This window comes from Rutidosis leptorrhynchoides, chromosome 8 (genome assembly GCF_046630445.1).
Source record: "Rutidosis leptorrhynchoides isolate AG116_Rl617_1_P2 chromosome 8, CSIRO_AGI_Rlap_v1, whole genome shotgun sequence".
In the NCBI taxonomy this organism is placed as follows: Eukaryota; Viridiplantae; Streptophyta; class Magnoliopsida; order Asterales; family Asteraceae; genus Rutidosis; species Rutidosis leptorrhynchoides.
The window spans coordinates 260,278,648-260,292,151 of NC_092340.1; the positions used below are offsets into that span (position 1 = coordinate 260,278,648).

General features: G+C 31.4%; 1 protein-coding gene across 1 annotated transcript; it reads right to left on the reverse strand.

Annotated features, from left to right (window-relative positions):
* Positions 1–369: 369 nt before the first annotated feature.
* LOC139861851 (photosystem I reaction center subunit III, chloroplastic-like) lies at positions 370–2,477 on the reverse strand. The gene is made up of 2 exons (XM_071850372.1): positions 2,038–2,477; positions 370–852 (listed from the first exon to the last, which is right to left on the reverse strand). Exons 1-2 carry the CDS (start codon positions 2,427–2,429, stop codon positions 543–545), a joined length of 702 nt encoding a protein of 233 aa, XP_071706473.1. The 5' UTR covers positions 2,430–2,477; the 3' UTR covers positions 370–542.
* Positions 2,478–13,504: the final 11,027 nt, after the last annotated feature.

Sequence of the window (13,504 nt, forward strand, 5' to 3'; positions counted from 1 at the left end):
AAAATCCCCCCTCCCCGTTGCCCCCACACTAAGCGAAAGGCGACCTGAGTGGATACTTCAGGTCAGAGATAGAATTGAGTGCAATGTTGCAGCCCAGCGGAGTCGAACTCCTGACCTCTCATTAAGAGAGGCAGAACACTGCCAATTGAACTACAACTCAATATTGTAGTTGTGATCAAATATAATAAATTACCTGTAATTCTTTTAAGCCCATGATTTGTAAAATAGTTAATTACAATTTTAATTTTTTTGTGTTAATGATATTCAAAAACTCTATATAAATAAATAGATTATGATATAGATCTTATAAAATTTTGAATCATTTAGAATTTTCGAGCCATGTATAATTGCACATTTTGCTAAGAGGACTATGCAATTGGCATTTGGATATAAAGGATTAGAAACACTTTTTTAACATTTACAATCCATAGCAAAAAAATGTACATGTAAAGCTGTGAAATAGTCCCTTAAAATTTAACACCAAACAATGTAACATTAAATTTAAAGCACTAGATACATATAATCTTGTAACATCCAACAAGTTAGACAGTTGGGTCAATTAGTTCACCATTCAGGTACTCACGGTATGCAGCAACGGGCCAACTGAAACCACGCCATACCAACCGAGAAGCCAACGGAACATCAATGACGATTTCTTTTTGTGTCGGTTTCTTATCATCTCGAATAGCGATCAAGTAACTTCTTCCGACCCACCCAATCCATCCGGCTATGTACAAAAACAGAAACCCGGGGGTAATGAACTCGCCCCAATGCCTTTGATCTCCACTTACAATTAAGTGCGGTAGCCCATCTGATCCGCACAACAATCCAAGCTTTCCGTAGTTGTCGAATCTACATTTAAAGAAACAATTTCATATAATATATTTCTATCTCGGTTTCGATATTACGCTTGTAAACATATGCCAAGTAAATTAATCCAGGATTATGCAAATACTAAAATTTGAACTTGAATTGATTTTTTTAACAATTTTGAGCCAATTTTCTATCTAAATCCAACCACAAGGAGTAGCGGAATGGCGTTCTGGACTTGTGAATAGGGTTAATTACCCGACATGTCACAAGTTCAAACCATGAGGATATGTAATTTTATTAGCAAAGAGAATTGACATTTGCTGTATGGATCGAGGTTCACCATGCACGCCTGTCATAAAGCGAGTTGTCATCTTGAGATTATTAGGCTCTCAAATCATTTTATTCATTAGGCACCGTTTGGCTCACGGAATCAATGGAATTCCGGAGGAATTGGAATTGAATTTAGACACGAAGCGTGTCTAAATTCAATCTCAATTCCGCCGACATCCTATTGAATTTCGTGAGCCGAACGGACATAAGAGTGTTATAAAATTCCGTTAAAAAAATGAATAAAAGTATTTTCATATCAAGAAAGCTCTCAAACTCCAACTTAACCCTCTACCTAGCAAATTTTTTATAACTAACATTCATTCAAACAAAACTTATAAAATTAGTTCATTCAAACAAAACTTATAAAATTAGCCATATTTATTTCTTTAAGTTATACTCCACTTTTATAGATAAGTTTAGTGCTCTTCTTCTTATTATTATTATTATTATTATTATTATTATTATTATTATTATTATTATTATTATTATTATTATTATTATTATTATTATTATTATTATTATTATTATTATTATTATTATTATTATTATTATTATTATTATTATTATTATTATTATTATTATTATTATTATTATTATTATTATTATTATTATTATTATTATTATTATTATTATTATTATTATTATTATTATTATTATTATTATTATTATTATTATTATTATTATTATTATTATTATTATTATTATTATTATTATTATTATTATTATTATTATTATTATTATTATTATTATTATTATTATTATTATTATTATTATTATTATTATTATTATTATTATTATTATTATTATTATTATTATTATTATTATTATTATTATTATTATTATTATTATTATTATTATTATTATTATTATTATTCTAGATTCTAGATATAATACCTGCGCTTAGTTTTTTCCATGGTAGCCTTAATAGCAAGAGCAGGAGCACTATCAGGTGCATAAAGTTTAAGAGAATTTTCAAGCTTCTTCAACTGCTGTTTTTCCCTCTTAGCAAACTGCTTTGACTCCTTACACGGAGTCAACCCCGAAATATCCGCAGCTGCCGGCAGCGCTGGCACCGTCGACGATACTAAAATCGACGATATTGCGAGTGCTGCCGACATTGCTTTTAACGAACTTTTTCCATCACCACTTTTGCTTTTATCTTCTGAAGCTCCAGAACACACAATAGTACCGGGACTGGAAGTAGTAACTTTTGATCTGGAAGTGAGTTGAGATGTTTTTGATATTTCTAGTGGTTGGAAGAAGCTTGTGGAGAGTGTGAACGACATTTTGGAATCTGATTTTGTTGTTTCAAAATGGTTGAGAGAATGGTAATGAGATGAGTAAGATGAAATAGAAATGGTGATTGTATGGAATCTGTAGGATAAGATGTGGAGATGACGTGGATGAATGTTATTGGGTGATTTGAGTGTTTTTAGTGGTTGTAGATGGTTTCCAATCTGATTGTGCATATTGAATTTGGATTGATTATTGATCATGACATGACACTTGTAAACTTTAAATACTTGTAAACTTTAAATAGTGTCAAAATATTGTTACATCGTACTGTATACAAATTTGTGTACTCGGTGTTAAAATTAAATTTGATTAAGGGGCGTTTGAGTTTGAGTTTGAGTTTCTGTTTTGAAAATTGATTATGTGTTTAAGATAATTAGAATCAAATAATTAGCTGTATCAAAAATAGTTATTAATTAATAATGTTTAGATTTGATTATACTGTTTGACAACGCAATATTCAAATAATCAGTCAATTAAATATTTGGTAAATCCGATTATTTGTTAAATTAACAAGTAAACGCAATAATCTAATAATCACGTTTTGCAGCAGTAAGGGATGACTTACTTTTTTATTTTCACGTTTTAAGTCTCTCAAATCGTAAATAATTGATTTTTTTGTTTAATGACAAACACTAGAAAGTGATTATCTACGATTTGAAATCATAATAATCAAATAATCAAGTTTTAAACGCAAAGACAAACACCCCCTGAAATTTCAAATTCGGTTCTGTTTTCGACTTGATTTCAGTTTTGATTCCGAAATCTGAACTCGATTATGCTTCGAAATTTATTAAAAGTGAATAGAATTTTAAAATTGGATCATCGAATGCCCATATTTTTAAAACTGATATTTTTGCTATACAATTTTTATAATACTAGCCTTAATAGCCCGTGCGTTGCACGGTTGATTTAAAATTGTTATCAACAATTTACAATATATTTAGTAACACATGTTTCATAAACATCGTTAGTGATAAAAATACCAATGTTATTCATGTAAATGTTTTCATATGGACAAAGGTACATTGACAATTAAACGTTAAATTAAATAGCAGGTACATTGTAAATTATTCATGTAAACGTTGTCACGAACGTTACTTCCGAAATCAATAGCAGAATATGTCATTTCAAAGAAGAGCAATAATTCCTCACCTACATAGAATTACATGAAATTAGATATTAGGAAATATTAATGGTAGTTGTTTCAAAGTTCATAATATAATTAGCTTAAGAGCCCGTGCGTTGCACGACAGATTTATAAAATAGCATTCGAAAGCGTTAGTGTTGAGACTGATTAGCTTAGTGATCTGGGTTGAGCAAAGGGATGTTTGGTAGGAAGTTCATGTAGGTTTTGAGTTAGAACCTAAATTGATATAATTCCAGACACTGATTAGTGATATTGACAGGAAATTATACCTAGAGGTGGCAAAATGGGCATGTTAGGTAAGCAAGACATCAATGACATTAATGAGTTATATAATGTTTAAAAGAGGTTCAAACATACCATACCATACCATAACTGTATATATGATACAATTTGCATTGTCAGCCATCAATATACCTATATGCACTTCGATGCACATTAGTTTATGTCTCACTATATCGCCGACTCTAAAAGCAAATAAGTTAACATGGGTAAAAGCTCGCTTACGTAGAACATCTAGATTTTTGAGCCTAATGCTTGCACGGTTGTTTAACAAATAAGTTGAAATTAAGTTGGGTTTCTTGCACACAGTGCTCACATGAACTTTTGTTTCACCCATGGATCTAATCATACTACCGACAACTAAGCTAATTAGGCACACATTATCACTTAGCTCACAATGCAAATGGCACCATAGCCGCGCTAAATAAGAAACGTTTCCCCCTTTTCACATATAACCTATAACTAATACTTATCATTTAAGTAAGATTTCTAACATTCAATTATTAAGATGGGTAAGTATAACACTAATCAATATTTGTATAAAGTTTATACCTCATTTACCTAATAAAATGAGACTGTATAATACTAACTCAACTAATAAATAAGCTTATGATATATGCTCATTTCGGCTACTAATTCCGTTGTATTTGATACCACGAAAATTAACTTTATGCCATCTTTTATGTAAATGTACCAAAGATATGATGAGCCATATATTATAGATTATCAAAACACAAGTAATGGTGTTTAAGTTTTAACTGATAAATTGCAGTTGAGCATAATGTCATATACTAATGTTCACCAAAACTACAAAGTACCTAAAAAGTCCAGAAAATAAAGTAAAGGATGATTAATCATAGTTTTATTTCAAATACATTCTACAGCTAATTGATAATTAGTTTATTCCAAAAAAAAAGTTGTTTTATTTGCTAAGTATGAGCCTGGAACGATTTAGAGTTTTAAATGGCGAATGAATAGAGATGTGTGACGCCCCGTACAAAATCATCGTGTACGGATCATCAATAACAGGATCATTACAAGGTCGAACACTACATGCTGTTTTAAAAACCAGTTTTGCATTCATGAAAAGATAACTTCAATTGTTTTACAAAAGATAACGTGACACAAAAGTCGTTACAAAGCTATTATTCAAAATAACATAAGTTGCGAATGCAAAATAAAAGTTCCATGAATAAGACATCTCTAAGCAATGCAGCGGAAGTCTAGCACAGCAAGTCAGTAATGGAAAGTCTATAACACCAAGACAGCAAGTCTAATAGCGGAAGCAACAACGTCTAAGCACCTGAGAAATACACGCTTAAAAAGTCAACACGAATGTTGGTGAGCTATAGTTTGTTTGTAATCAGTAATGTAATGTAGACCACGAGATTTCAGTGCTTCAACCAGCAGTTTAAATCAGTATTTCAAATCAGTATGATAAAGTATATGTTTAACCGTGGGCACCCGGTAACTAACTTAACGTAATAATAGTATCACCCCCTAAAAGTACACTTGGCGAGTGCGTATGTTCTTGAAGTATCAAACACCCGTTAAATGCTAGCGCGACTAGCCCGAGTGGGGATGTCAAACCCTATGGATCCATATCTAATTTTCGCATTCACCGGTTCAAAAACCAATGATTAAACGTTACTGTGCTAAGGGGAATGTTTATGCCTTTATATAACCCACACATATGTAAAGTTTAAGTACTCGTGTCTAGTATGTAAAACATAAAAAGCGCATGTATTCTCAGTCCCAAAAATAGTAAAGTAAAAAGGGAAGCTATAACTCACAGTGAATAAGCGGTAAAAGTCGATACAAAAAGTATGCAAGTAGTAAGTCGGTCCGAAAGGTCGTCAACCTAAGTCAAAAGTCGTTAGGTCAGTATGTTGTCCCCAAAAGTTTAAAAGCGCATAAATTAAGTTTAAGTGTCATCATCATCATCATCATCATCATCATCATCATCATCATCATCATCATGATTCATCAAAGCTAAAGTAAGTTTAACAAGAATAGAGATCGAAACAATAGGCTGACTTTGGATAGCTGTTACGACCTCTATACAAATCTAAAAGACGTGTAGTAAAGGGCCAAGGCTCCGTATGTGAGTCCTCTAACCGCTGACCAATTTTCAGAACCTAAATCATCTTCGTTTGACCGTGGCGACAGTTTAAGTGCGAGTAGGTCAGAAATTTCAGCACAACGTTACAAAGGCGTAGTGATTTTCGAAAAGCTATAAATTCTAAACCGTATATCGGATTTAGGTGAGTCTTAAACGAAAAGTCATCTACTCGAAACGAACTATCTGAAAATCAATTTTCTAGAAGCCCAAAGAGTCTGATCACACCCCAAAAAACAGTAAACTAGTGCTCCGGTGGGATTCTTGGTGCTTGATGCTCATCACGGTTCTCATCCTTGATGCTTGTAGCTTCAAGTGTACAATTCATTGATGTGTTAGCATCATTTTGACCAAGATTCAACCATCAACACACAAAATGTCAAGACTAAGTAAGAATATAACTCACTTAAGAGTTTTAGAAGGATGATGAACCAAGGTTACATCATATTCTTAGTCTTAACACAAACACAAATTCTATCTACAACAAAAGCTACAAACTTTCATTCAATCAAACAAACAAGACATAAATTTGATCAAATAAAGTAATGAAACCCTAAGCTAGAGAGCTTGGATCCTTTTCACAAAAGTTATGAGATTACAAAGCTAGAAAGCTTGAATTTTTTATGTTCTTGAAGATCTTGAAAGCATAAAGCTAGATCTTCAAGTTTCATGAAGACCATAAACACAAGTTTTGATCTTTACAACAAAATAAAGAGATTATAAGCTAAAAGATTTAGATCTAACAAAATAAGTGAAGATTCAAAGCTAGAAAGCTTGAATCTTCCATGTTCTTGAAGGATTCAAACCCAAATTTGAATCTACAAGATATAACAAGATCAAAAAGCTAAAAAGCTTGATCTAAGTATGATGATGATGATGTCGTGTATGAAAGAAGAAGAAGAAGAGAAATAAAACTTAAAACTTACAATTTTTATGGTGATAAAGACTAGAGAGAAAATAAGAGAGTAAGTGTGTGTAAATTGGGAATGAGATCAAGTGTGAAATGTGAGGAAATAGCATGGTATTTATAGGGAAATATGGGGAGGGAGGCCGTAGGTTTATTGGGGACAAGGTGGAGGACAACTTTTGCTTTTTGGTTAATGGTGGTCTAAAGTTGGTGCTTATGTTGGGATCTCATGCAACATTAGTGATAATGGTAAACAACAATGCTAGTATGTTGGCTCTTATAAATGGGCATTTATCTTACATATAAATGGGTCATAATCCATTAATAATTGGGCTAATTAAATAGTCCACTAGCTAGAGTAGGGTGGGCTAAAGTCCAACAAGGTAGAAGGTCCAACAAGACTAACTAGTGTGCTCTAGTAAATTACTAAGCGTAATTAAGCATCCAAAAACCCAAGTAATTGTTATTATAAAATAACAATTAGTATTTCGTAGTCATAATATTCCGATTATGACCAAAGTTAAATGTGTACCGACAAACATAGCTCGTTCTAAACGTCAAGTGACACTAACGGTCATAAAAGCATTCGGGGATCAAGTTAAGTAACCTACGTACTTAATGACAAGTTTTAATATATAAAAGAAAGTAATCCTCATTTAGTAAGATCCCGGAATATAAACCAACACAGTACGCACAAATACGCAGTTTCGCAGAAAGTAACAAGCACAAAAGTAAGTCGAAAAAGTCGGGTCGTTATATTACCCACCTGTTAAAGAAAATTTCGTCCTGAAATTTTGAGGAGTGACTAACAACGGTACCAAAGTTGAGGAAGAAGGAGCGTATCAAAGTTCTGAGAGACTCGTAGGCTCAGAAGTGAACTATTTACCTTGAAAGGTACTTGGGCGTATAAAAGTAAGAATAGGTATATGCCATTAATTAAGTCTCTTGTCCTAAGAGATCAACAAATTGATTTCGTTTCTGGTTAACATGAGTATGTCATCTGAATATATACCCACAAAAGGAAAGATGATGTTTTTTGTAACGACCCGTCAAAATCGCTATTGAAGCGGTACGTTATTCATCGATTTCACAATGACGTATTGACCTCTACATGATACGTTTTGTAAACATTGCATTCTTTTAAAAAAAAATACACCATAACTAAATATATAAAATCCAAAGTTTTCGACATCTGATGATTTCTACGTATAGACAACCACCGTAAATAATAGTTTACAATAATACATCCGTTGACAATACAGTCAAAATAAGATACATGGTGATGATTTTGTGAATGCAATGTTTTCTCGAATAAATCATGTATGACTTCATGCAAATAGCGTGTATAACGTATAAGCAAACAGCGGAAGACTTCTAGAGACCCGAGAATAAACATGCTAAAAGTGTCAACACAAAGGTTGGTGAGTTCATAGTTTTAATATTGCACATGATCTGTATATATAGGTGGACCACAAGATTTCAGTTGTATCATCCAAAACGTTTATCAAAATATTCTACGAAATTGAGCACCCTGGTAACTAAACTTAACATATATATATATAACAAGTACCCTTGTTTTAACATACATGCAACCAACATGTACAATACACGCAAACCAGCGTGTACTAAATTCAAATAGCATACGTCCGCTTTATAGTTCGGGCTAGGGTTTCTATACCTGGAACGGACGGGGATGTCAAGCCCTATGGATCCATATACAACTATTCGCGCTCACAAGTTCTTATATTTGGCAGCTACTAGTTACCAAAGCTAAGGGATTTTCGGTTCAAACTCAGTGTAGAATTAAGTATGTACTTGTGTCCATTGCATTTAAAATAAATTGCATGTATTCTCAGCCTAAAAATATTTAAAGCATTTAAAAATGGATCTATAAACTCACTTTGAGTGCACTTAACAATTCACAAGCAAAGAGTAGTCGAATTAAAATGAGCGAGTAATGAAACCCTAATCATACAATTGTTGGTATAGATGTGTAGAGCACGATGAGAGGATCACGAATATATAAACGATCAAGCAAACAAGCAAGTAATCGAAGGTGTTCTTGATCTTGGAAAAGTGGTGACTTGTTTGATGACTTTGATTAATTAAGGTGATGTTTATTTTTGATGATGGTGATCGTGTTTAATGAAGGTGATGAGGTGTTCGGTTTGGTGATGGTTTTTGATGGTGGTTCTCGGTTTAATGACTTCGAACAAAACAGGAGACTAAGCAGGAAATCGAATAGCAACTAGTAGTGATGATGGTTTGTGTTGATCAACACAAGAAGTAGTATTAGTAGTATGATGATGGTGATGATTGAATCTAGAAAACGATAGCAGCAAAAAGATAAGCCATGTACCCGTAACAAGAGTATTGTGATTGTTTGGGTTTTCTAACAGTAAGCAAGAAAGAAAAGGTGGTGGGTTGGTTTATTACTGGAAAACAATATAGTATAGTGATATATATATGTGTGTGTGGATTGGTTCTTTATGGTAATATGCATGTATGTGTTCATGTTCGAACAAAAAAAAAAGACCCATGTGTGTAAAGCACTTTAGCATTTGTTTTGTAGTAATGGTTTGATTGACAAAATAACAAGATGATAAATCATGAATATATCCAGTGCATGCATCTATATGTATAATATTAATATATGATAAAGTAGAATTAACAAGTGTGTGGTGGTTTATAACTAGAAAACAATAATATACTCTATATAGATATAGATGTGTGTGATTTGAAGTCGACAATAACAAAAAGAAATATATCAAAGAGATGTTATAGATGTTAAAGGTGGTTAAATGGATTATTGAGGTATAAAAGTCAAGATGGTAATGTGTCTTTTAGTTGCACAACAAAAGTAGGAAGAATTAATCGAGTACAGAAAGAAATATAATTGTTCATGGGTTGCAGAAGAAACCAATTAGTAGTTGGTTTATGTGGGGTGTGTAGTTCCAAAAGAAAGAGAAAAATGGATGATGATATTGGTCTTTATCATCAAGAAAAAAAAACACAATATGTAAATGGATATTCTTGTTGGCGAAGAAGATAAGAGTATATAGATAATACTCATTTATATTCCCATGTGCATGAAACAACAAATAATAAAAGCCATGGTTTTGTCTCTAATAATTTGTGAAATTTGTTTATGATGTAGACTTCAAAGACTTGTATGGCATGTTGCATATAACATGATATTAAATCCAACATGTTTTAGTTTTCATCGTAAGCAAATGTGTGTGTGTATATATATATATATATATATATATATATATATATATATATATTACTCCTATCCTAAATAATATAATGTACATAGAAGTGTTTTAGTTTAATAAAGTACTCAATCTCAATCAATATTATGATAGAATAATAAATACAAAAGTATTATAAAAGTTGAAGTGTCTTAGTCAAAAATATATATAATACATCTATGTGTGTATGAGTGGTCGAATAAAAACATAAACATATATTTCATTTAATCACATGTGAAAAGCACTTTAACAACCCCACTTGTTTTGTAGTAATCTATCAAGAAATGGGATCTATTTAATTGTTTTTATGTTTAGAAAAGTTTGCTTTGTTGATGAATGTCTAATGTAGAAACAAGTATACAAATAGCAAATGGGGTTCTGGTTATCAAATAGTAGGAGAAGAAATTGTATATATAAGTGTGTGGTTGTTAATGCATATATATATATATATATATATATATATATATATATATATATATATATATATATATATATATATATATATATATATATATATATATATATATATATATATATATATATATATATATATATATATATTTAAAGAAATTTTGTTCGTGAATCGTCGAGAATGGTCAAAGGGTACATGAATGTGTAAACTAGTTCAAAAACTTTTAAGACTCAACATAATAGGTTCGCTTATCGTGTCGGAAACATTTTATCCTATAATTAATTTATTAATGCGAAATTTTCTGGGTCATCACAGTATCCCAACGTTAAAGAAAATTTCATCCCGAAATTTTGACAGAGGTCGTCATGGTTGATCTTAAGAATATTTTTATGAAGAATATAAGTTGAAATTTAGAGTTTTATCACCATTGAGTAGTATGGATAAAACGATTCGATTACTCGAAGCGTATGAGAGAAGTTATCGCAAAAGAGTGAAATGATGAAATCAAAGATTCGTTTCAACTCTTGACATAGTCACGGTTAATTTCCGAGATTTGAGGAAGTTAAACAAGATTTTCGTAATCTATATAAGATTTGATTAAGGAAATTAGGATCCTCTTTGATTAAATGCGGTAACCTGCCTCGATTGCTATGTCCGTTATTTCGCTATAAATCAACCTCTGCCGTCCCATTATTTTCATCACTCCTCCATCTTCTTCCTCATTTCATACTTTCCAAAAGATTGTGAAAATGCTTCATCCAGTTCTGATCCTTGATCTCATTCTGACTATCACCACAATCATCCTTCTATTCCAACTCCCACCGGAGGAATCTGTTTACTTCTACTTCGCTCTTGGGGGTAGTGGTTTTCACAATCCTTCCTTGCATTTATCTTTCCATAATTATTGACATCTACGGTTAATGATCCCTTCTGTTTACTGTGATTTATACTCCTATATTTTGAAGCTTTGTGCTATTGTTTTCTCTTCTCGACTTTGTGTGAAGCAAATAATGGTCCAGAATTCGTAGGTATGAAGTTTCGGATGAACATAACTAATATTCTAAGAAAGAAATGGTAATAGCGCGATTTGACTTGTTAAATTACCAGAAAATCACGGAAAAGACCGAATCATCAAGAAAAATATTTTCTTGATATGTTTAGAGATTAAATAGAATGAAAGAGTTATGTAACATGGTACATGATGAGGGTATGATGTAGTGACCCGAACTTTTTCGAACCTTTCTATGATTATATGTTTAATGAAAACTATATTTACATGATTAAATGTTTCCAACATGTTAAGCAATCAAACTTGTTAAGACTTGGTTAATTGAAACAGAAATTTTGTAAACGTCTGATTACCCAGTTTGACCAATGATTCACGAACGCTTTAAGTTGTATATGACATGATGATATATAAATGAATAAATATATATGTTTAACATGATATAATGATCATCAAGTATATCTCATCTAAAATAGTAACAATAAGTTATATACTTAAAAAGGAGACTATTGACGTATGAAACTCGAAACGATACATATAACGATTATCGTTATAACCACGTCTTACTAAATATATATGAAGCATATTAATAAATTGTTATATTATATATAACATGATAATATGATAATTAAATATATCATTAAGTGTATTAACAATGAACTACATAAGTAAAAACAAGACTACTAACTTAAGGATTTCGAAACGAGACATATATGTAACGATTATCGTTGTAACGACATTTAAATGTATATATCATATTAAGATATATTAATATATCATAATATCATGATAATATAATAATTTAAAATCTCATTTGATATTATAAACTTTGGGTTAACAACATTTAACAAAATCGTTAACCTAAAGGTCTCAAAACAACATTTACATGTAACGACTAACGATGACTTAACGACTCAGTTAAAATGTATATACATGTAGTGTTTTAATATGTATTCATACACTTTTGAAAGACTTCAAGACACTTATCAAAATACTTCTACTTAACAAAAATGCTTACAATTACATCCTCGTTCAGTTTCATCAACAATTCTACTCGTATGCACCCGTATTCGTACTCGTACAATACACAGCTTTTAGATGTATGTACTATTGGTATATACACTCCAATGATCAGCTCTTAGCAGTCCATGTGAGTCACCTAACACATGTGGGAACCATCATTTGGCAACTAGCATTAAATATCTCATAAAATTACAAAAATATGAGTAATCATTCATGACTTATTTACATGAAAATAAAATTACATATCCTTTATATCTAATCCATACACCAACGACTAAAAACACCTACAAACACTTTCATTCTTCAATTTTCTTCATCTAATTGATCTCTCTCAAGTTCTAACTTCAAGTTCTAAGTGTTCTTCATAAATTCTACAAGTTCTAGTTACATAAAATCAAGAATACTTCCAAGTTTGCTAGCTCACTTCCAATCTTGTAAGGTGATCATCTAACCTCAAGAAATCTTTGTTTCTTATAGTAGGTTATCATTCTAATACAAGGTAATAATCATATTCAAACTTTGGTTCAATTTCTATAACTATAACAATCTTATTTCAAGTGATGATCTTACTTGAACTTGTTTTCGTGTCATGATTCTGCTTCAAGAACTTCGAGCCATCCAAGGATCCATTGAAGCTAGATCCATTTTTCTCTTTTCCAGTAGGTTTATCCAAGGAACTTAAGGTAGTAATGATGTTCATAACATCATTCGATTCATACATAAAAAGCTATCATATTCGAAGTGGTAAACTAGTAATCACTAGAACATAGTTTAGTTAATTCTAAACTTGTTCGCAAATAAAGTTAATCCTTCTAACTACACTTTTAAAATCAACTATACACATGATCTATATCTATATGATATGCTAACTTAATGATTTAAAACCCGGAAACATGATAAACACCATAAAACCGGATT

Excerpts from the sequence above, each read along its gene's own strand:
- LOC139861851 (XM_071850372.1), bottom strand. The coding sequence starts at position 2,429 with ATGTCGTTCACACTCTCCACAAGCTTCTTCCAACCACTAGAAATATCA. Across the intron at positions 853-2,037 it reads ATGGAAAAAACTAAGCGCAG|ATTCGACAACTACGGAAAGC; the intron begins GTATTATATCTA and ends CTTTAAATGTAG.